The sequence below is a fragment of the Chaetodon trifascialis genome, chromosome 2, assembly GCF_039877785.1.
Source record: "Chaetodon trifascialis isolate fChaTrf1 chromosome 2, fChaTrf1.hap1, whole genome shotgun sequence".
NCBI lineage: Eukaryota > Metazoa > Chordata > Actinopteri > Chaetodontiformes > Chaetodontidae > Chaetodon > Chaetodon trifascialis.
In genome coordinates, this window is record NC_092057.1 from 25,786,433 (window position 1) to 25,810,996 (window position 24,564).

The window sequence follows — 24,564 nt, forward strand, 5'->3', positions numbered from 1 at the left end:
AAGACCGCCCCAGAGGCTCACTTTACTAAATGCACTGTTTGAATCCTGCACATTGGACTACTGCACCACTACTGGACTACAACTACACATTAGAATTTGCATCTTGCCCAGTTGAAAAATACCCATCTATTTGACCCCCTCTCTCTCTTTCTGCCAGGCAAATATTTTAGCATTAACTTGGAGCCCTTGTATTTTGTGACTCAGCCGATCATATTTGGGGACTTCATCAAGGTCACACTCTTCTTTTCTTATTGAAAACATTTGATTCGTTCAGGAAAAAATTGCATTTCTGTGTTTACACTGAAGAGCCTCACAACATTCCTCCTGTAGGTGGGTGCAGAGAAAGAAGACCGTCTCTATGAGGATCTGACAGACATGGATAAGATTCAGGCTGTTCTCCAGGACTACCTCGATGATTACAACATGACCTTCTCCAAGGAGACCAAGCTGGTTTTCTTCCAGGACGCCATTGAGCACGTCTCCAGGTGTGTACATGCAAAGTTGCACTGCTGAATTGCAAGATTTTTTGTAAGGTGGCTTCATTGGTGGTTAATGAGTTTTAACTGTAGGTGATATGAACTGTGAGAGGAAAGTTACACCGAGAAAGAAGTTAAACTGGACACTTTCTGATATTGCTTTTCAAAAGGAATATCTAGACAGATGCTGTTACATTATCTCTTGGAGAATTTGAGAGGTATAGATGTATTGCATGAAATGGCACATATGTCGCCGCTGATGAGGAGATGACTGTAAAATTTCTAGATGAGTTTGATAGAATTCATTTGTATAAGTCTCTACTTTTATGTTTGAGTTGTATTGTATCAAGACATGTCACTCCACACAAATGTGTTCTTTAATAATAAAAGTGAGCAGGTAAGGAGCACTACATTGCTCAAAGACCCTCTGAGAGGATACATGGCTCTCATGGTGTGGAATCAGTGTGTATATCTTTCTAACCATGATATTTCCTTTTTGCCTTTGCCTTTTTCTTCACAAATTGTTATTTTTTTCTGTCTTTCTTTTAGGATTGCCCGTATGATTCGCCAGGAGAGAGGCAATGCCTTGCTAGTGGGGGTGGGAGGTACAGGCAAGCAGTCCCTCACTCGGCTGGCAGCCCACATGTGCGGGTATCGCTGCTTTGAGATCGAGCTGAACCGAGGCTACAACTACGACAGCTTCCATGAGGACTTGAGGAGGCTGTACACGATGGCTGGTGTGGAGGGCAAAGATATGGTGTTCCTTTTTACAGATACTCAGGTATGATGGAAGGACTTGACTGATATGAAGTTAATAAACATTTGGATACCTGCAGATAGCTTTTTTTCTTGTTGCACATCCAAATACATCTAGAGGTGTCTGTTCGCTTTCTTGTTGAAGATTGTGGTGGAAGAGTTTTTAGAGGATATCAACAACATGCTGAACTCTGGCGAGGTGCCCAACCTCTTTGAGAAAGATGAGCTCGAGCAAGTCCTAGCTGCCACTCGTCCTAAAGCCAAAGAGGCTGGAATCAGTGAGGAGAACAGGGACGAGGTATGCACAGACACCAACACTGCAAATGTTAAAATGTAGCACTGTAAGTATAACATGTGCAAGCACGATATGATGATATGATCAATAAAACTCTCATGTTTGTGCAATAAATGTGAAGCTGCCACCAGCAGCCAGTTAGCTTAGCTTAACAGACTGGAAACAAGGAAAAACAGTTAGTCTGTCATATCTTATTTGTTTTATCTATATAAAAATTAAATTGTGGTTTCATGAGGCGCTAACTCTTACACACAGTAACACACAGATTTGAATACAACAATCAAAAATACCAGATATTGCCATGTTTACTTAGATTTTCAGATTAAATCATCTGTATCAAACACTGCACTAAGTAACCTAAGAGAAGCAACTCAGAGAAGATAATTAAGAGCTCTCATAACATTTCAGAAACAACAAACATGCTACAGTGTTTCCTACTAAAGTCAGTGCCCCCAAGTGAGCTGTAAGAAAATATCAGCCTTTAATTTTATCTGCCTGCACACTTCCAGAAATTATGGAATCTGTGTGTGTGTGTGTGTGTGTGTGTGTTTGTGTGTGTGTTTATGTGCGTCCTTCAGGTTTTCCAGTATTTCATCTCTCGTGTGCGAGAGAAGCTGCACATAGTGCTGTGTATGAGTCCCGTGGGCGATGCATTCAGGTCCCGCTGTCGTATGTTCCCTTCACTGGTCAACTGCTGCACAATCGACTGGTTTGTGCAGGTATGTTGAGATTTTCATTTTGTTGTTGTTGCCATATCCAGTATATAATTGCTCAGTTGGGTTAGAGGTTATGAAATTAGATGATTATGTAATCAAAAGCCTGAGCCCAAAAAGTTGGGATGCAATCAGAGTTGTATTACACATATCAAACCATATATATCTACATATATAAATACAAATATTCTCATTGGTACAAAGATGTTTTGGGGTTTGTCTTTGTTAGGATGTCACTCACTTTTTCTTGAACAGTCTACAGCCCCATCATTGCCCCCCATTGAACATTACCACCATGCCACTGGTCTCTTCCTCCCTCTTCTTTCTTCTGACATTTTTCTTGTTTTACAGCTATCCCCTCTCTCTCTCTCACCCACCATTCTCTTGTCCTGCTCTTATTCAGGATTGTAGTTTATAGCTTTTTATCCATATTGTTCTGTTTATGTCCATTGTTAGCATATTGAATTTTTCGTTTGATTCAGTGGAAGCTTGTAATTTGCATCTTTATTGAAATTCTTTTTTATTACATTTTTGTTTTGTTTTTTTAACTTTCTATTGCTGGTCTGTTGAATCACCCTGCAAATAATCAAAAGCTAAAAGAAAAGCTGTATATCCTCACCCTCACTGCAAACCTTATCTCACCCTTTCCTCTTTTCCCCTTTACTATATGGTTGCAAGTGGCCTCGTGAGGCACTGCTCTCTGTCTCTCAGGCCTTCTTCCACAATGTCGACTTTGGCAGTGAGGAGCTGAAGCAGAGCTTCTCAGCCATGTGTGTGGAGATACATGTTAGTGTCACTGACATGGCTGAGCGCTTCTACTCAGAGCTGAGACGACGATACTACACGACGCCTACCTCCTACCTGGAGCTCATCAACCTCTATCTGTCCATGCTCGAGGAGAAGAGACAGCAGCTGGTGTTTGTAAGTCTAACCACCAAAATGCACGAGCAGTTACCAGAACAAGTGATTAACTGCGTGTGTCAAAGCAGAAATTGCAGCTAGTTGCTCTTGCTAGTGGTTAATGATAAATGTGAACATTTTTCTCTGTGATCATCTTCTTTGTGGTTGTGACACTGTAATGTATTTTGTCGTAGACCTTGCAGATTTTATGCAAAATATGCATAATATATCTGTGTTGGGGTGCTTATGTATAGGCCAGGGATCGTGTGAAGAACGGTCTGACCAAGCTGCTGGAGACCAATGAGCTTGTGGACGAAATGAAAGTGGACCTGTCTGCTCTGGAGCCAGTCCTAAAGCAAAAATCTATTGATGTTGATGCCCTCATGGAGAAACTGGCTATAGACCAGGAGAACGCTGACGAGGTGTGTGTGTGTGTGTGTGTGTGAGTCTGTGAGAGAGAGAGAGAGAGAGAGAGAGAGAGAGATAAGGTATCACAGAACTTTCTGTTGTCTCCTCAAGGTGCTTTAAAAGCCTGTTACCCTTTTGTCATTGCTTCAGTGTATGTGCGTGTATCGAACAAAAACATGTCCTTTCCACAGGTGCGTAAAGTAGTGAAAGAAGATGAAGCTTTGGCCAAGGTCAAAGCTGAAGACACCCAGGCCATGGCCGATGATGCCCAGAGGGACCTGGATGAGGCTCTGCCAGCCTTGGAGGGTGCCAATCAGGCCCTTAATTCTCTCGACAAGGCAGACATCTCTGAGATCAAGGTGTTCACCAAACCCCCAGACCTAGTCATGACCGTCATGGAGGCTGTCTGCATCCTGCTCAACTGCAAGTCAGTGTGCTTCTCTCTCACTCAAAACAACAAGACCTTTCTTCCTCAGAGATTTTTGATTTGAGATGTATCTCTGCCTCTCTCATCACGTAAAATTGCCCTTCTCCCCCTGGCTGATATTCCATTATTACAGACTCAGGTGTCACAAATTATGCCACATCCTAATTATAGCAGCTAAGCCTAAAACTTAAAGCCACTGAGGGTTGCATAGACGGGCTAAACATAATTGACACGCTAGCCGTGCACCGCTTCGTTGTGTCTTGTGAAATAAAAACATCCGACGTCGTCTTCTTCTATTTTTTATAGATTATTTATTGCTCACCGTTCTGGTCTTCAGTGTGTTACATGCAAGAGTCCAACAACTAGTGTCCATCAAAATCCATAAATCCAGCAATCACAAATACACCAACAAAACTTCACTTGGCGTGGCGTGGCGTGGCGTGGCGTGCCGGCGTTGCGGTCCAAAAACTATTTGTGCTCCCACCGTCTAGCAACACCTGTTACCTGATGAAAGGTTCCTACCTAAGTAGGCATGTGACCTAAAACACAAAGTGACACCTAGCGGACAACTTAGTGTCACACACACACGTTAACCCCTTGAACATGGCCCTCACACACCGGCCCCTAATTGTAATGACTTACAGACATAACAATTCTATTATTTACAAAGTAAGGAGCCATAACCAAAATGACACAATGATGAACATGATTTACCACATTTTTGGTCACATATTCCAAATACACAGAATACTTCAAATGACCTGCTAACCTTCATTCTCATGTACCAGGCAAAGTTTAGTCACAGGCCTTTCAATGACACTAGACTTCGTTTGTAGACACACTGAGTGCACAAATCCTTTTTTATCATGGAGAGCTTCCAAGACTCTTCCAAGTGGCCAGGAGCCTCTTGGGGCAGTGGAATCTATTATGACGACAACATCTCCAGATTTCAGATTTCTCCTCTTTTGGTTCCATTTTTGCCTTTCCTGCAGCAAAGGTAGGTATTCTCGTATCCAACGTTTTCAGAAGAGATCAGAGATGTACTGAACTTGCTTCCATCTTCGCTTTACATACAGGTCATGTGGCTGAAACAATCCAGGTGGCAATGATGGTTTTCCTTTCATGAGGAGGATATGGTTGGGAGTGAGCGGCTCAAGATCATTTGGATCATCTGACAGCTTAGTGATAGGCTGATCATTTAAAATGGCCTCAGCTTCACACATGATGGTATGAAGCCTGTCGTCATCCAAAATCTGCTGTCGAAGAACCGAACCGAGAATCCTTCTCACCATGCGGATTAAACGCTCCCAGACGCTACCATGATGTGAGCCTGCTGGAGGATTGAAACACCACTTAACTCCCTTTTGCTGCAACACTCCTTGAATCCATGTATGATTCAGAGCTGCCAGAGCCTCCCTGAGCTCCCTCTCTGCTCCAATGAAGTTGGTTGCATTGACGGATTGAATGTGAGCCACTTGACCTCTCCTGGAGATGAAACAACGCAGAGCATTGATGCATGCATCTGTGTCCAGAGAATTAGCCACTTCCAAATGGACTGCTCTGCTTGCCAGACAGGTGAATATCACTCCATAGCGCTTGACTGTCCCTCGTCCTTTCCTCACCTCAATCGGTCCAAAGTAGTCGATTCCCACATTAGTGAATGGTAGATGATCAGGAAGAATCCTCTCCTTTGGCAAATCTGCCATCTTTTGCTCCACCATTCTGCCATTGTATCTCCTACAAAAGCTACATTCAGCTATCATTCTCCTCACGGCTGAGTTGGCACCTGTCACCCAGTACTTCCTCCTCAGCATGGACAGCGTGTGGTTGCGACCACTATGGCCAAGCTGTTTGTAAATGTGCTTGAGAATGAGAATGGCTACATGTTCATCCTTTGAGAGGATGAGTGGATGTTTGATTTCCTCTGGCAAGGAGCCTTTTGTCAACTGTCCACCAACTCTCAAGAGCCCATTATCCAAATACGGCTCCAACCTGTAGATGGTACTTTGCCTGCTCACGGTAATTTTCCCTGATGACAATACAGAAATCTCCTTTTCAAACTTTTGATGCTGACAGTATCGAATGATGGCAAGCTCAGCCTCCAAAAGATCCTCTGTTGACAAACTTTGCCCTCTTGGACACTGCTTCTCCTGCCGCATGACATTGTCTAGCCTTGATGTGCTGACATCAGAAGCCTCTGGCTCACGCCTCCAGTGACTCATCTCCAAAAGAGTCTTTCTCAGCTTCAGGAACCACGCAACTGATACCTTCAGCTTCCTCTAATCTGAAAGGTAGGCCAATAGCCGACCAGTGGCATCAGGTGAGCTGTCCACATCAATAGCATTCACCATGGCTTGCTTCTTCACCTCCAGGTCATCTGCTCCTATCACAGTCTCCACCACACTCGCTGGCCATTCCCCTTCAGCTCTATACAAAAACATTGGACCAATAATCCACCTGCTGTCCTGAATAAAGTCGCCAACCCTCACTCCTCTGGATGCATCATCTGCTGGGTTTTTCTTGGAGCTGACATACCGCCATTGGGATGCTTTGGTGGCTTCTCTGATGGTTGTGACCCTGTTTGCCACAAAAGTATGGAAACGCTTGTCCTCGTTCTTTATGTACTTCAGCACTGAAGTGCTATCAGTCCAAAAGACTGAATCTTGCAGCTGAAACCTCAGCTCTGTTTTCAGCATCAGGTCGACACGAACAGCCAGGACAGCAGCCGTCAGCTCCGAGCGAGGAATGGTAATCATCTTTAAAGATGTGACCCTGGCTTTACCCATCAGGAATGCAACATGAACGCCACCTCTGTCATTCTGCATCCTGAGGTAAGTGACTGCTCCATCCGAAAAGTGATGAAGCTGAGCATGTATGGGGGGTCCAAAGCCCTTGGGTTTAACGCACCTTTCAACCTTGAACTCAGACAGCACATCCAGGTCCTTCATCCATCTCGTCCACTGATGCAAGATGTCCTGAGGTACAGTCTCATCCCATCCAAAGTTTCTTCTGCAAGGCTCCTGAAGCATGACTTTGGCAGGCAAAACAACTGGTGCCAGAAACCCGGGAGGATCATACACAGAACTCAACACTGACAACATCCCACGTCTGACTTCTGAGGGACCTCCATCTTAAACTTGAAGGAATCAGTCTCAACACACCACTGCAAACCAAGAGCTCGTTCAAGAGGAAAGTTGTCTCTGTCAAGATTCAGTTCTTTCAGATCCTTGGCTCTATGTTCTTTAGGGAGAGTTTGCAACATGGCACAACTGTTACTGATCCACTTGGGCAGTGTGAATCCTCCCTTCTGACAGAGAGCAGTGAGATTTTTGACCATGAGGGCAGCTTCTTCCTCCGAGCCCATGCTCTTCAGACAATCATCAACATAAAAGTTCTCTTTGACAGTTTGAGCCACTTCAGCTGGAAAGTTAGACTGATTGTCGTCTGCAGTTTTCCTGAGAGCGAAGCTTGCACAACTCGGCGAGGACACAGCACCGAATAGATGGACCGTCATGCAAAACTCTGCCACTTCCTTGGTCAGATCTCCCTCTGGCCACCACAAAAAATGAAGGAAATCTCTGTCCTCCTCCGCCACCTTGACCTGATGAAACATTGACTGAATGTTGCCCATGACTGCCACAGGTTCCTGTCTGAATCTAAGGAGGTCTCCAAGCAATGTACTAGTGAGGTTGGGGCCTTGCAAGAGCTGATGGTTTAATGATGAACGCCGCACCACAGTCAAACACCACCCTCAGTGTCCTCTTCTTCAGATGATATACACCATAATGGGGGATGTACCACACCCTGTCACTGCCACGATCCAGCTGCTGCATGGGTACTTGCTCTGCATAGCCCCTACTAATCATCTCATTGAGGTACGAGGTGTAAACTGCCCATTGCTCAGGAACTTCCTCTTCAGACTAAGTAACCTTTGCTTCACCATAGAATAGTTGTTTGGCAGAGCCACATTGTCCTTCCTAAAGGGCAATTTCAGGCTGTAGTGACCATCCACAAGCGTTGCAGAATTTTCCACAATGTCCATGAACTTGATGTCTTCTCTTGACAGGCCTTTCTCCTCTGTAGCTCTCTCATTGAAATCATGATTATACTGCTCACTCAACATTTCCTCCAACCTAGACACAGAAATCCTGTTGACAATTGCTGAGGGAAACTCTGATTCCCAGCTGCTCCCCTTTCCTTGCAAAGGTCCGTTAATGACCTATCCAAGTGCTGTCCTTATAGCATAGGGGCCATCCCCATGGCTGTTAATGACCTCCCAAGGCTCCAACATCTTGAGTGCATTGCTTCCAATCAGCAGGTCCGCATTTGCCTTTATGCTGGGGATACCTTCGACAGGTATGGCCATTTTGCCAAATCTCCTTCAGTCACAATGCTGCCTGTTCTTACTGGCATTTTCTTCTGGGTGAGGACTTCTGGGAGTTTATACAAAAGGTTGGTCTCCAAACCAGACACTTCCAAGCCTGTACATTCATAGGCTGGCACGACTCCTTCCTGTCCCATGGTTTGCAGAAGAATGTGGGTTTGCCTACCAGTCAGATTGAGCCGTTGCATGAGATGCTCCGAACAGAAGGTGGCAGTACTGCCAGGATCCAAAAAGGCATATGTTTGTACTATCCGGTCTCCTTTGATGGACTTGACCTGGACTGGCAGGATGGAAAGAAGACAGCGATCTTTTCCGGCCCCTGTATGACCACATGTTGTATGAGATGCTGTGATGTTGCATGCTACTGGCTCTTTAGAACGTTCAGTGTTTGTGTTGGCTTCGTCTCTCCTGTCAACATGAAGCATACTTGGATGGCTTTGACCACAACTCCTGCAGGTCAGACGCTCATTGCAGTCACGACTCCTGTGACCTGGACATAAGCAACCGAAACAAAGCTCTTTCTCCCTTAGAAAGTGTATTTGGTCTCTGTGCTTCTTCCTTTTGAACTGCAGACATTCTTCCAATGAGTGACCTTGATTACAACACACACAAGTACACTTCGACACTGTAGCACCACGAGTATGTGAGACTGCCCTTGAGTCTCTGAAGTTCTCAACTGACTGCACAGGAGCAATGCTAGTGGCAAAGCTGTTTCCTTTACTCCTGTTTCCTGACTCTGGCTTCAATCTGTTGACAACCTTTGAACCAGCTGTTCCAGACAATGGGTCCCGAATGTCACCAAATAAGGTATCTGATAGAATTCTCACATCTTTTTCAATGAATGCAACCAAATGCTTGAATAAAGCTCTGCGTTTGGATGTCTCCAGTATGTCATGTGCAACGGTTCGCCATCGCTCCCTCATCTTAAATGGCAACTTAGACATCACTGCTCTCATGTTGCTTGGCATGTTCAACTCTTGCATGTACTGCAGCTTCTCCATTACATTGCAACATAAACGCAGAAAAAGAAAGAAGGCTTGCAGAGCATTCATGTCCTCTGGTTTTACTGAAGGCCAACTCAATGCCTTTTCCATATATGCGGTAGCAATTTTATATTCATTGCCAAAATGTTCCTGCAGCAGCTTTTTTGCTTGATCATAGCCTTGACCAGGTAGCATGTGTTGGCAACTACGCACCAACTCCCTTGGCTGCCCTCTCGTGAACTGTTCCAGGTAATACAAACAATCTGCACTGCTAACCTTTTCCTCCACTCCTTGCTCGAATGCCCTTTTAAAGGAGATATACTGTAGAGGATCCCCAGCAAATATCGGAATGTCTCTTGCTGGCAATACCATTAAATGTTGTTGCTGGACAAGAGCTGCTGTAATTTCATTTTGTCTTTGCATTATGGTATAAATATCTCTGGGCTGTCTTTCATCCACTGGCTGAAAGAGTAGGTTGCATTTCATCCACAGACTGGGCATTGAACATAGAGGGTTGTCCTTCATCCACTGGCTGAGTACTGAAAGCAGGGGACTGCATTTCATCCACAGGCTGAGCAGTGAGCAGGGGACGTTGCCCTTCCTGAATGGGCTGAACACGATGCAAAGAGGGTTGCCAAAATTGAGACTGTGCATCCACTTGTGTGTTGTGTGGGTAACCGTGCATTTGCGAGTCAGTCTGCTGCTTTGATTCAGCCTTTTGTTGCCGACTAGCCTCCAGAGGCTGTGTAACAGTTGGTGCTGGGTGAGTTGCCAGTCCAATCCTTACTTTGCTGCAGTTTGTTCTGATTTTCAGGTTTGTACCCCTTTGCCAAAGGATTTAACTTGTTTGCAGTTGCTTCCTTCCTTTTTTCCCTTTGCAAGTAAGAATTCATTGCATTTGATGCTTTTGAACCACTTGCAACATCAGAGGCCTGTAAAACTGCTAATTTAGCAGTGGATGCTGCTAGCAGAGCTTCCAGCTCAAGTTGTTCTCTTTTTCTTTGTAGTTGTTGCTGTTGTTCCTCCAAAGCATGCATTTTCTTTAAAGCTGCAACACAGGCAAGCAGCGCAGCTCTGTCTGCCTCTGCTTTGACTCTTGCAGAGGACGTAGTGCTTAATTTTCCACTGCATGCACTTTTTTTGCTTTTGTATTTGCTTGCAACATTTGAAACACTGTCCTCTGGATTTACGTCATCATCACCATTGTCATCATCATTACCATTAAGTGCATGTTGTTCAGCACATTTTGCCCACCTTTTCACATCAGAAATTAATTCATCATTAACAATCATTTTTGCTTTGAACCATATGTCATGCTTTTCTTTTTCATCATCAGGTATCAAACCCATCAAAGAACCATGAACACCTTTTGCTTCATCACACAGATTGACAAGCTCATCAAGAGCATATTGCACCTCTGATTTTTCATCACCTTTTTGCATAAGCTCTTGTATCTTTTTTCTCAGATTACTAGCTTTATTTTGCTTACCTTTCCTGTCATTTTGCACCTTTCCAACCTTTCAGCATAAGCTTTAGCAGTTAATTTCACCACACGTTTTTCTTTGTCCCTTTGCGTATCAGAGCCATTCGCGTTCATGTCTGAATCAGCTGATTGCGCAATAGCCTCAACGGGCCTGTCCGCAGCTTCACGCACATCCATAATTTTGAATTTATCCAAACGTTCTCGATCGCAATTAAGTCAACAAGCCAATTGTCATTTATTTTCGACCACCAATGCATTGGATTTACGCCCCGACAAGTGTGCACACAAACAAGAATGGCCACTTAACTTGTAGCGCTACACATACCTCACGCTGGGCGCCATGGTGATCCCGGTAAATGAGTCCTCCGCCGGCGTCTGAAGAGCAGCTCCCGGTGTCCTTACACTGGTGGAAGGAGTCTTGATCCGATGGATGAAACGTGCTGTACACCGCCCAGCTGAAAGCCATCCGTGGCGTCCTGTAGCCGATAGCTCTACCTGGACCAGCTGAACTCCAGCGAATAAATGTCCGTTTCCAGCGTCCACTCGGCTGAAACTGCAGCAACTGCCGACATAAATCGCCGCTGTGATGAAGCTCTTCCAGCGTCCTTTAGCACAGTTTTTTTTTTTTGAATATAGCGGCTAAGCCTAAAACTTAAAGCCACTGGGCTAAACATAATTGACGCGCTAGCCGTGCACCGCTTCGTTGTGTCTGTGAAATAAAAACATCCGACGTCTTCTTCTTCTATTTTTTATGGATTATTTATTGCTCACTGTTCTTGTCTTCAATGTGTTACATGCAACAACTAGTGTCCATCAAAATCCATAAATCCAGCAATCACAAATACACCAACAAAACTTCACTCGGCGTGGCGTGGCGTGCCGGCGTTGCGGTCCAAAAACTATTTGTGCTCCCACCGTCTAGTAACACCTGTTACCTGATGAAAGGTTCCTACCTAAGTAGGCACGTGACCCAAAAGACAAAGTGACACCTAGCGGACAACTCAGTGTTACACACACACGTTAACCCCTTGAAAATGGCCCTTACACTAATAATGTATTTCAGAAAAAAATGCAGCGTGGCAGATGCCATTTGATAGGGCTTTTCATAACAAAGTCATAAGCATGTGGAGGACAGACCAGGCATTAAGGGCTTGGTGAAATCTAATATCTAATCTCTGTATGATGTTTGTTTCATTTGTTCAGCATAGCTTTAGTCTAGGATATGTGACTACAAAAATGAAGGAAACCAAACACCCACTGTCAGCGTCCCAAAAAAAGAACCATCAGACATCACATTTTTCAAGATGATCCATCATTATAATCACAGTCATCACTGTAGCTGCCTTCATCATTATGGTACACAATATCAACATCGTAATGATCATCAGCGTAATTTTTTTTCTTCTCAACAATGATAATCATCATTATAATCACAACTGTCACTCTGCCAAATGTGTGAGATTATGCCTATTTTTTCAATCCCACATATTTTGTAGTCAGCATCCCGAGCAATTACCCTGTCGTCTCAGGAGTCACCCCTCTGTCTACCCTTAAATTTCATCATTAATCTACTGGATTGCTGCACTAAACCCAATCCTGGCCAAAATCCTTTCTACTTTAACCTTTTCACACTCACAGCTGGTACACTTGCACTATGTGGATCCTTCACTGGCTGCTAGTACATGAATATGAATGTGTTGTATATCTATTTATACATTAGACTATTTTGTCTGCCTCAGGTGGAGGAGTTTAAGTATCTTGGGATCCTGTTCACGAGTGAGGGAGGATGGAGCGTGAGATTGACAGGCGGATCGGTGCAGCAGCAACAGTACTGTGGTCGCTGTATCGGTCTGTCATGGTGAAGAAGGAGCTGAGCTGAAAGGCGAAGCTCTCGATTTACCGGTCAATCTACCTTCCTACCCTCACCTGTGGTCATGAACTTTGGATGACCGAAAGAACGAGGTCCTAGATACAAGCAGCTGAAATTAGTTTCCTCCGCAGGGTGGCAGGGCACTCCCTTAGAGATAGGGTGAGGAGTTCTGTCACCCGGGAGGAGCTCAGAGTAGAGTCGCTGCTCCTCCACATCAAGATGGATGGATGGATGGATGGATGGATGGATGGATGGATGGATGGATGGATTGATGGACTATTTTGTTTCTTCTTGTTCTGAGTTTTTCCTGTTGCATGAGATTTGTAAGGACTATATGTCTTTTATTTAGAGACCTGAAGTAGCTGGTGTTATGTTGCTTACTTATGTCAGTAGTGTTTCATTCTTATACCATTCCCAGTAATCAACAGTTCTGGGATGGGTTTTCTAAATCTAAACCTGCCATGCTCAAATTGGAAATCAACTTCCATCATTTTTTAACGGATATATTTTGTGCCCATATAAATTTAAGCCACACATGCACACTTATTAATTATTATTAGACATTTTCGTAGGCCTCCTTTGTCACAACTCCTCACCATCCCATTCTCCTTACAGACCGGACTGGCCTGGAGCCAAACAATTACTGGGAGATGCCAATTTCCTCAGGCGTCTGACAGACTATGACAAGGACAATATCAAGCCTCAGATCCTGCTGAAACTGCAGAAATACATCAACAACCCTGATTTCATACCTGAGAAGGTCTGTTTGGATTTCATGTCAAACACTCTGATATGTCCGTCAGATCTTTTGGAGTAGGGCTCAGAGTAAACAGACTATGGTGAAATATTTGGAAAGTTCTGAAAGTGCTGGAACTGGGAGGGAAACTGGATGGCAACTGCTGAAGTTTCAGTTATGGTCATATGTACTTTACTGAAACCAACACAGGATGTTCAGTTATTTTGTGTAATTCTTTATTGTGTTGCTGTTGTTAGGTGGAGAAAGTATCCAAAGCCTGCAGATCAATGTGCATGTGGGTCAGAGCCATGGATATTTACTCCAGGGTCCTCAAAGAAGTCGGCCCCAAGAGAGAAAAACTGGCCAAGGCTCAGGTCAGTGACATACAGTACAGCACAGTATGTCTACAGGTTTTGATCATACATATGGACAAATAACAGTTTAATGGAAAGTGCTTTTCATACTGTTGATCTAAATCTCAATGCTGCCTATGTCACATCTCTTCAGTGCATTCAGTGGGTGAACTCCATTCACTGTAATTCTCTAAATGATACGTGTCCCTCTTTCCCTTTGTCCATCCATTCCAACTCATGCAGGAGGAACTGGACATGACCATGGTCACCCTCAGGGAGAAGCAACAAAAGCTTCAGGAGGTGGAGAACCAAATCAAAGTCCTGCAGGAGCAGTTTGACAGCAGTGTAAATGAGAAGGAGGATTTGGGTAAGGGGTGTTCCCTTTATGTGTTCCCATATTTAAGTCTAACTAGTCTTCATACTGCTCTTTATATATTATATGAATTCATTCCTGATGTGTGAAAATCTCTGGAGATGGAGCATGTTCTCACTTATATGTCTTCCATCTCTTTCAGTACTGAAAGAGGTTTTATTACTCTTTGGAACTGGAGAAAAAGAAAAGCCTGCCAGCGTTAACCTTGCTGATATTCTTTTTTTTTTCTCTCTGTGTCTTCCTGACCTCTCTCTCTTTTCAAAGTTAACACCATGGCTCTGACACAAGCTCGCTTGACCAGGGCAGGGAAGCTTACTTCTGCTCTAGGTGATGAACAAGTTCGCTGGCAAGAAAGTGTTGCCTTGTTTGAGCAAGAGATCATCAATGTTGTGGGGAATGTCTTCATTGCAGCTGCCTGTGTGGCCTACTATGGAGCGTTCACTTCCCACTACAGGCAGGCGGTAGGTACAGTGTGATGAGGTGATCTTCAGAGCTTTTAGGAGTACTCTGGTATGCAGAATGGACAAATGGTAGATTCAGTTCAAGTGTACAGGAGTGGATCATTTGAAGGAAAATTAAGCCCAGTTGTGGCTTGTATTTCTGCTTTAAGGTGCAGGTTCCAGAACAAAATAGATGTATGTTAATAGCATTGTGTGAATCATTGTGTGTGTGTGTGTGTGTGTGTGTGTGTGTGTGTGTGTGTGTGTGTGTGTGTGTGTGTGTGTGTGTGTGTGTGTGAGTGTGTGATTAAGGTGATGTTGGGGATTTATTTGATCTTGTATTGTGCATAGCTTTTGTTGACTGATGTGGAATTCATTTGCAGATGCTACAGTTCAAGATAAGACCAAACTTTGCTCTGGATGTCTCCGCTTACACCTGGCGGAACATAACAAAGAACAAGCAAAGAAAAAATGACTGCATGTGCATGTTTGTGCCCATGTCCCCAGCTAATTGACCAGTGGATCATACAGTGCCAGGAACTGAGCATCCCCATCAGTTCCAGCTTCAGCCTGATCAGTGTTCTGGGTGACCCATTTGTCATCCGCCAGTGGAACACAGAGGGTCTGCCCCGTGACACTGTCTCTACAGAGAACGGGATTTTGGTGACTGAGGGCCGCCGCTGGCCTCTTATGATCGACCCACAGGACCAGGTGAACTAGAAACCAGGAACAGAGTGTGTCTCAGGGGTGTATTGATTTGTTGTTAGCTATGATTGAGCATTTAATCAATTTATTGTCCAAGGAATTCTATTTTCCTCTCATCCATTTAACCCATGTTAAAGCTTCCCATGTTGTGTCATGTTGGGACAACTACATTTATACACATAAGGTTAAAAAAACAAGTGAATAATGTTATTCCACAAATGTCTTGTCTCTTTAGATTTCATATGATTTAAAACATTGACTACATGGCTGCGGTACCAGCGTAAAGAACAGAAAAAAGACTCTCAAAATAGCACTTCCTGTCAGAGACGGTTAGAGACAGGCACACAGGCCCCTGCCCCAGGACATAACACAGTTCGCAGCTACCCCACACAGAAAGGACACAAACCAGCTCACTCAGACTTACATATGTGTACAGGGTGGAAATACTGTCACAGCTTTAGTTTTTAGGTCTCCTTGTAGCTGATTGTGTCTTCTAACCACTGACAAATCCTGTTTCTTCTCCTGTCATATCTGAGCCTTTTATTCCCCTCCACCCCTTTAACTCTGTCTGTTTTCTACAGCAGCTCCTCTCTTGCTTTGCATAGACAGAGGGATGCAGACAGGGGTTAGACAGAAATTCTTATTTATTTGTGAAGGTGTCTATGACTGATTGTGCTTAACAGACACAAGATTCACTGTAGATGATATTTTATACTCTATAGGTATTTTCCTGCTTACACTACCATGACTATTATATACATATACAGACCATCTTTTTTGTCACATTTGATAAAGTTTTTTTCTTTCACCCTCAGGCTAACCGATGGATCCGCTCCAAGGAGGCTAAGCATGGTCTAAAGGTGATCAAGCTGACAGACCCAAGCTTTCTCCGTACTCTGGAGAATGCCATACGCATGGGCATGCCTGTACTGCTGGAGGAGGTAGGAACACACTAAAATTATTGTTTCGGAGATACATGAGACCTTTATTGAACAGTTGTTTAGAGCAATTTGTGTGTGAGTGTTCCTTATTGTTGTACTGTGTGTGTATAGTTAAAGGAGACCCTCGATCCAGCTTTGGAGCCCATCCTGTTGAAGCAGACGTTTGTGTCTGGGGGACGGACGTTGATCCGACTTGGAGACTCAGATATTGACTATGACAAAAACTTCAGGTTCTACATGACCACCAAGATGGCCAACCCCCACTACCTCCCAGAGGTAAGGACACATTAGGTCCATCTGATATCAGCAGCTGTGCATCAGAGAAGCAATGCCAGCTTACCGTGAAGTCTTGGATTCAACATTAACACACCCGTGGTGTTTGCCTCAAGCTTTTTTGTGAAGAAATCCCCAAAAAGCTTGTGAAATAGGCTTGTGAAAAAGCACATGTTTTGTAGCAAAACAGTAACACAAAAGAACATTTGTGCCCTTCTGCCATGGCAGCAAAGTGCCTGGTTCAATTAGTGCCTGGCTTCCTGTAATGGAATCGACTGCGGTCAGTTTGTGGGCATTGTGAAGAGATGAAGTCATCTGCCAGCTCACTGACTGTGCTGTGGCCTTTTATTCAACACCAGCCAAGCACAACAGCAACACCAAGTCAATACAAGCTCTGATTCCAGTGTTAATTCAAAACAACAGTGCATGAAAGCAGCAACTCAGACAGCGTGAACCCACTCCACCGTTGTCTATAAAGCCATTTTGTGTGTGTGTGTGTGTGTGTGTGTGTGTGTGTGTGTGTGTGTGTGTGTGTGTGTGTGTGTGTGTGTCTGTGTATGTGTCTGTGTGTTCCTGTTGCCCTTCAGGTGTGTATCAAAGTTACAATTATCAACTTCACTGTGACCAAGTCCGGCCTGGAGGACCAACTGCTGAGGTACATCCATTCCCAGACACACATGACAAACAGATATCACACGTAACCATACTCTCAGCCTCTTTCATCTAGCAATATTTATGCCTGATTCATTTTCTTCCCCCCAACATTCTTTCCTCCACCCAAATCTTCCTGTAACACCTCTTCCTCTCCTCAGTGATGTGGTGCGACTCGAGAGTCCACATCTTGAGGAGCAGAGGAATAAGCTGATTGTGTGCATCAATGCCGACCGCAACCAGTTAAAAGACATCGAAGACCGCATCCTGAAGCTTCTCTTCACCTCTGAAGGGAATATACTTGACAATGAGGAGCTCGTTCAAACTCTCCAGGAGTCAAAGGTAAATATGTCTTGTACTGTAAGTGAGGGAATTTCCTATCACAGGCCCTCTGTGTTAAGGCGCCCAAAAGTCTCAGGGTTGGACAACACAAAGGCCTCAGACAGAGACACATTAACATAATATTTGGAGGCCATTCTAGCAGACAGTAGATAGGAAGTCTCTCCTCGTGAGGTAGCCAAGGTCTTACAGATAAACTGTATAGAATGATACCGGACCAATTCAAGGAGGAATGCTCGAGGGGACATTTTAAGAGAATTAGGTCAAAAGTGTCCTCAGTTAGAGGGATGGATGTCAGGGCATACGTAAGTTTGAGCTATGAGCTATTGTTTGGGCTTTGACTATCCAATAGAGTGCCAGAAATGTAGAAGGAGGGTACAGAATATCCATCCATCCATCCATCCATCCATCCATCCATCCATCCATCCATCCATCCATCCATCCATCCATCCATCCATCCATCCACCCACCCATCCACCCATCCATCCATCCATCCATCCATCCATCCATCCATCCATCCATCCACCCATCCATCCATCCATCCATTTTCTATATCGCGTATCCCTTTCGGGGTTGCGGGGGGTGCTGGAGCCTATCCCAGCCGTCAACGGACGAGAGGTGGGGTACACCCTGTACCAGTCGACAGCCGATTGCAGGGCACAAACACACAACCATTCATGCTCACACTCACACCTAGGGGCAATTTTACAGTCACCAATTGATGAGCATGTTTGTGGTCTGTGGGAGGAAGCCGGAGTGCCCAGAACTTGTCAATAAAACCAGTGCATGTTCTTCCCATGCACAGGAAGAACATGTAAACTTGCAAACTTCACACAGAAAGGCCCGACCCAGGAATTGAACCGGCAACCTAGTTACTGTGAGGCACGCACACTACCTGCTGCGCCACCAGCCCCACAGGATATCCATAACAGGGAAATAGTTCAAGGAGTAAAATGGAAAACATGTGACATTGGGGGTATTAATACACCCCATTAGAACGCACATCTTCAGAGTTTGGTGTGGCACTACCTTGGTTCACTTGTGGACATTGTGTTGCTCATCAACTTCTCCTTGATGCATCAAGCCTGCGATACATACCTCTGCATAACACATCTGAAGTCTCCTGGTGAACTCCCTCCTTCAGCTCACAAGAATTTCCACCACACTGTACTGTTGAAAGAATGCTGATGAATGTGTAACCTGTCATCATCTATGAATATCATTTCCACTTAGATTCAGAGTTTTGTTGTTCTTCTCCTTGTTGTTTTGTCTCCTTCCTTTCCTCTGCCTCATCTCTTCTGATCTTGTTTTGTTCCTATTCCTCTATTTCATTTTTTGTTTTTTCCTCCCTGTTTCCACCAATCTTCAGGTGACATCAGAAGCCATAAAGCATCGCCTGGAAGAGGCAGAGTCCACCGAGCTGATGATCAACTCTGCAAGGGAGCGCTACAGACCTGTGGCCACCCGAGGTTCAGTCTTGTACTTTGTCATCGCCAGTCTTTCTGAAATCGATCCAATGTACCAGTTCTCTCTCAAGTACTTCAAACAGGTAAGTCACCAGGCTTCATATTATCAGCTGTAGACAACATGATAATTTCTTTCATCTCTGTCCCATTCTCACTGTTCCTCGCTTTCTCCACCCTCAGCTCTTTAACTCCACCATTGAGACATCAGAGAAGAGCAGTGTGTTAGAAGAGCGCCTCCAGATCCTGCTGGACCAGATCCTGCTCAACTCCTACGTCAATGTGTCCCGTGGCCTCTTCGAGCAGCACAAGCTTATCTACAGCTTCATGTTGTGTGTGGAGGTCATGAGGCAGCGTGGTGAAATCTCCGATGCTGAGTGGCAGTACTTTCTAAGAGGAGCTGCATCTTTGGAAAAGGTGAGGTGGGAAATCAAGTAAGAAAATTCCAGTCAGACTTGAACCTACTCTATTTCTAATTGATCTTAGCTCTACAGTCCAGCTAACTTGCAGTGTGACATCCATTTTTACTGATGTACATACCCTTCCCACACAATTCAAACTAAGCTTTGTTTAAACATGCATTCTGCATACAGTAGTTGATGCGACAGACTGCAGAGTCGCTGAGAAAAACTGCATCGGTTCAGCCATTCAGAGTTTAAATGTACCAGAATGGCCAGCTGTCAGTGAGGTGATTGGACCACTGATGCCAGAACAAATTGCAAGGTATGAGGCGCAAGTGCCTGCAAGAATGGAGAGATAATAGCCTATTTTTAACTGTGTCATGAGCTCTGAATGAAAGAAAATATTTATTTTTTGGTTTTGTTTTGTTTTTTTGGCTTCTCAATATTCTTATAATTAGACATTTGTTACAGTTTGTTGGCTGGATCCTCTTAACTGCAGATAAACAAGGAGCCATTTTATTTTTCCCCTTTTGAAAATCCCCCCGGGTTGGCCTGCAGGCAGTATCTTCATTCTTTCCCCCTCTTATGTTTGGATTGAGTTGATAGAACAAAAGGTCCTTTTTCACAAAGTAGCAGTTAGTCTGTCTGTCTGTCTGTCTGTCTGTCTGTCTGTCTGTCTGTCTGTCTGTCTGTCTGTCTGTCTCTTTCTCTCTCTCTCTCTCTCTCTCTCTCTCTCTCTCTGTCAGCCAGCTTATTGCTGAAGAACAACTGAGACTGATGGAAACACAGTGAGCAAGAGACAAAAGAACATATGAGAAAGTGTATGTGTGTGTGGAGAGGTTGACAAAATAATTATTTCTGTGAAGGAGAGATAAGGAAAGGAGAGTATCTCTGTTTCTCAGCTGCCCATATAACCTGTATGTAGCATGCTAATAGGGCGTGAGCAATCAATGCAAAGTACCCCAAGTCAAATATACTATAAGGCACTTCTCAACACCTTCAGGGAGGCTAAATGAGGTCATCCGAACTGAGTCCATTTGACCTAAAAATAGTTCAACTTTCTTACATTTCAGTAGTTTTCTTTTAGTTGTTATCTTTCCTTCCAACCGTCATTGGGGCAGAAGGGTGTGCAGCTGAGGCACGATTGTTTCGGGCAATTAAGAAGGGGAAAGTACAGAGCAACTATTAAAAGGACCTTTGAGATTCAGCTCTGGTTTTATTGACGAGTTCAGACAGTTTTAAGGCCACAATACAGATCAGTCAGTGCCACCCAGGGGTATATTCCTGTGTTCAGCCACCATTTAGCTCTCATTTATATGACATTAGTTAGGCTGGAGGTGGTGCCTGTCAGCCGCTGTGATTCTCATGCTAATGGTGTCCTTCCCTTCCTTTCCTTCCCCTCTGTGCTTCTGCCTCCTGTCTTTTGCATCACACCTTCAATGCATCCATCATCAATGCTTCCCTTGCTATGTTGAATGCTCATTGAAATTGTCTTTGCCTTTTCACGGCATCGCTATGTCCTGTCTGTTATGTCTACCACCCTTAGATGTTTTGAATCATCTTCTCTTCACAGTGTTATTGACATTCTTTAATTCCTCTTACTGCTTCTCTTCTCAAGGTCTGTCTTCCATCTTTTCCCCTTCTCCTACCTTAACTATTGTAATTGGATTCTTTTGCATTTCCCCTTCTCCTAGGACTATGCAGAACGGCCAGATGTGACATGGCTAAGTGATTTTTACTGGCAGACATGTTGTGAGCTGGAGGACACACTGCCCTGCTTTAAGGACATCTCCAAGGAAATCACTAGAACGCATATCCGCATCAATCTAGGTAAGCCAAACCCAGTGTTACTGTTCTGGCTATCACGTTCCCATGTTACAAAACACCATTTTTCACTGCCAGGCTTAGATTTTCTAATCATTCGTCTACAACATACAGATCTTTATATACACAGCTGGGCAAAGGTCTTATGAAATCACCTATGAAGACGTGTAGCATTAGATGACAGTTGCCTCTCTTTTAGGACGTTTTCAAGCATCTATTAATCCAGAGGACTGGGAAGGCTATGTGTCAGAGTTCCCTCCTCTCGGAAAGTCCAAAGAAGCGAAGCAGGAGGTCAGAGGTTACTGGAGTGAAAGGTTGGGGGCCTTCCAGAAGCTGATCCTTATCAAGAGCTTCATGGAAGAGAAGGTAAGCCGAGATGAAGTCTATGGAAAGATATTTATGAAGGTTTTGGTGGTAAAATGAGAATAATTGTTGTCCATGTCATTGCATTCACATGGCAAACCAGCCATACCACTGAAACTTACAAGAAAAGAAAGCCTTCCAGTCTTGCTAGCGATGTCCTGTCCTCCACTGATAAAAGCATCTAGTTTACCGATTTCATTTTTTTCTGTTTCTATTCTTATAATGTCAGTCTTCCTTAGTCCTCTTTGTTATGCTTTTCTTACATTGAGGCTGTCTCTTTGCCTTTTCATCTGTCACATTCTTTCATGCACATATTGTGCCCTTTTATCCTGACTACTGTTTTACTTCTTGTCCTCTTTGTCCTGTTACTCTATGATTTACTTCCTCCCCTTATTTTTTGATGTAATTCATCCCTCCAGGTGGTGTTTGCAGCAACAGAGTTTGTGATTGTCAGCCTGGGGAAGCAGTTTGTGGAAAACCCTCCTCTTGACCTGGCAAACCTCTACAGCGATATGTCCCCCTCCACACCACTGATATTCATTCTCAGCACAGGATCCGACCCAATGGGGGCCTTTCAGCGTTTTGCAAAAGAAAGAGGTTGTCTTGACAGGTAAAATAAGATAGACGTGTATGATAGGTGGCATGAGGTGGTGTGACAGAATAGAGATGTCTGGATGGAGAGAGAATGGAGGAGTTTGGTATGATGATCAGTTGTTTGCACATGATCACAGGTGTATTTCCATCTCTCCCTTTCTCTCAGAGTTGAGTCCATCTCATTAGGTCAAGGTCAGGGACCAATAGCAGAGAAGATGATCCATGAAGCACTGAAGAGTGGCAAATGGGTCTTCCTGCAGAACTGTCACCTGGCTGTCTCCTGGATGTTAGCCATGGAAGAGCTTATCAAGACCTTCACTGAGCCTGGTACCACCACACTGAATCAGCATTGAAACACTTCCATGTAATGACACGCATGGTCACACAGAGGCAGAATATCATGACACCAATTCCAGATGTGGCTACTGACCCATTTGTGATTGTATTTTGCACCACTGCTCCAGGAAAAAAAAGTGAAAGTATTTCAGTTTCAATTGTAGGATTTTAATGCATGGCTACATACAGTACATGATGCATCAATGAGGAAAAATATGTCATTTGATAGGAAACAACAGTTTTTTATTCCAAACTTCCAGTAACTTATTTTTCAATAACGCTGCTTAACACAGTATCAGCAGTACTACTTCATCTTTTTACTTTTATATGTTTTGTGCTCTTTACAAGCTCAGTTTAATATAGATATAGTTTTCCTAGTTTTATCAATCAATCAACAGATAGCCTGTTCTTGCATTTCAGTGTTTATCCTGCTTATAGACTAGAACTCAACAAATTAAATCCCTCAAGCTCCAGTGTAGTTCCATGTTTGACGAGTAGACAAATAAATCTTTAGTGGCACAGAGGCATGGCATGTGTAAATACTTGCACAGGTCAAATGTGTGGTGGCTGAGAGACGATCTCAACCTGCGGGGGAAAAAAAATGAAGAAAATGTAGAACACACTAGCACACATGCAACACAACAGAGCCAAGCTTCGGGGACACAAATGACTAAATGGCTGTTGTTTTTAAGGGTGTTTCCTTAGTTTTTCACATTTGTATCAATGGAAAGGTATTTAATTGAATGTTTGTCTGTGTAATCAGAGAAATATTGATTAGTTTCTTTATTCTTTTGTCTATCGCTGTCAATAACGTTCCTCTCTCTTCCTGTGCAGACACATCAATCCACGAGAATTTCCGTTTGTTTCTCAGTTCCATGCCTACCAAAGTATTTCCAGTTACAGTGCTTCAAAACTCTGTCAAGGTAAACACACACACCCACACAGAGACTGTATAATCTCCCTTCAGTTTATTTCATTTGCAGATTGTCAAAGATTGTTCTGCAGGACTAATGTAGAAATATGTTGCATAATTAACAAAGGCTGCCTCTCTGTCAAAGCCTGTTCTTTGGTGGACACTACTGTGAAGTAAAGATCTGCACCAGATCTTATTTTTTTATTTAGCTAATCTTGCCTCTCTCTCAAATAAAGTTAAATACTGGGATTTTTTTTAGGTTACTGTCCATTATGCATTGTGCTGGGATCTGATAGGAGCAGGTTTGTTATTAGCAGATAGTAAGGACTCCCTGACAACAAGATGGCACCGAGCAAAGCTGAGTTGTACCACCGCTGTCTGCACCTTTAAGGTGTGTGTGTGAATGCCCGTAAAGGTGCATGTATGTGTGCATGTGTGGGTTAGTAAAAGAGAAAGGGAAAGGCATTCAAAGCAAAGCTAATTACTGTGAAAAGACACAATAACTGTCTCTTTATCACACACACGGCATGAACTCAGCTCAGCACCTCTTACTAGCTTACTTACTCCCGCAGTGGGAGGAAACGAAAACAAAACGAAGCCCAAGGCACGCGATCAACATAACATGCTAAATGCACAAAAGCAAGCAATAAACGCAGCAGTCCATTAATTTTACAATACAGTAAATTTCTTCAAGCTCAGACGGTGATGGGTGTGCAGAGGAAACAGTGGAGTCGACTTAATCGAAGTAACATTAAATCCACAACTTCCTTCGGCAGGCAGTGACATTGCTGGCTACACAAACAGCTGATCTTTTTGAGGATCCAAATGTGTTTGGTCAACACAAAGTCTTTTACTCATCCAGCCAGTTAAAGGACTGTTGCATAGGCTAATGAAAGTACAATATACTTCACGTCACAGTGGAAAGGCAAGGTTTAGCTCGGAGTGTTGATTCTTATACCCTTGATGACGCCGTGGCTGTGTCATGGGGATTCCCCTGAGTGTCAGTGGGTCTTGTCTAATCGGAAACCAAGATCTGGATTCAAACCACATCTTATGCTGATGGGATGTTGCCGCTATTCCTTTGCCCTGAGATCTTTATCAGGCTTTATTTTTTACACGTGGACCTTTGTTCAGGTGTTCGGTTTCACATGCAGGTCTGTCTTT

General features: G+C 43.9%; 1 protein-coding gene across 1 annotated transcript in view; it reads left to right on the forward strand.

Moving 5' to 3' along the window:
• The window catches only part of dnah6 (dynein, axonemal, heavy chain 6), a 133,121-nt gene that overhangs the window by 31,675 nt on the left and 76,882 nt on the right, over positions 1–24,564 (forward strand). Inside the window, exons 47-70 of the mRNA XM_070980316.1 lie at positions 158–231; positions 331–485; positions 1,026–1,257; positions 1,378–1,530; positions 2,106–2,246; positions 2,919–3,161; positions 3,395–3,562; positions 3,740–3,975; positions 13,311–13,455; positions 13,689–13,805; positions 14,028–14,151; positions 14,422–14,618; positions 15,105–15,308; positions 16,118–16,243; positions 16,355–16,519; positions 17,104–17,171; positions 17,329–17,509; positions 18,876–19,055; positions 19,153–19,386; positions 21,065–21,200; positions 21,394–21,560; positions 21,977–22,167; positions 22,318–22,478; positions 23,322–23,410. Of these exons, the coding sequence (XP_070836417.1) occupies positions 158–231; positions 331–485; positions 1,026–1,257; positions 1,378–1,530; positions 2,106–2,246; positions 2,919–3,161; positions 3,395–3,562; positions 3,740–3,975; positions 13,311–13,455; positions 13,689–13,805; positions 14,028–14,151; positions 14,422–14,618; positions 15,105–15,308; positions 16,118–16,243; positions 16,355–16,519; positions 17,104–17,171; positions 17,329–17,509; positions 18,876–19,055; positions 19,153–19,386; positions 21,065–21,200; positions 21,394–21,560; positions 21,977–22,167; positions 22,318–22,478; positions 23,322–23,410 (3,887 nt within the window). The remainder of the gene's footprint in view (positions 1–157; positions 232–330; positions 486–1,025; positions 1,258–1,377; positions 1,531–2,105; positions 2,247–2,918; positions 3,162–3,394; positions 3,563–3,739; positions 3,976–13,310; positions 13,456–13,688; positions 13,806–14,027; positions 14,152–14,421; positions 14,619–15,104; positions 15,309–16,117; positions 16,244–16,354; positions 16,520–17,103; positions 17,172–17,328; positions 17,510–18,875; positions 19,056–19,152; positions 19,387–21,064; positions 21,201–21,393; positions 21,561–21,976; positions 22,168–22,317; positions 22,479–23,321; positions 23,411–24,564) is intronic.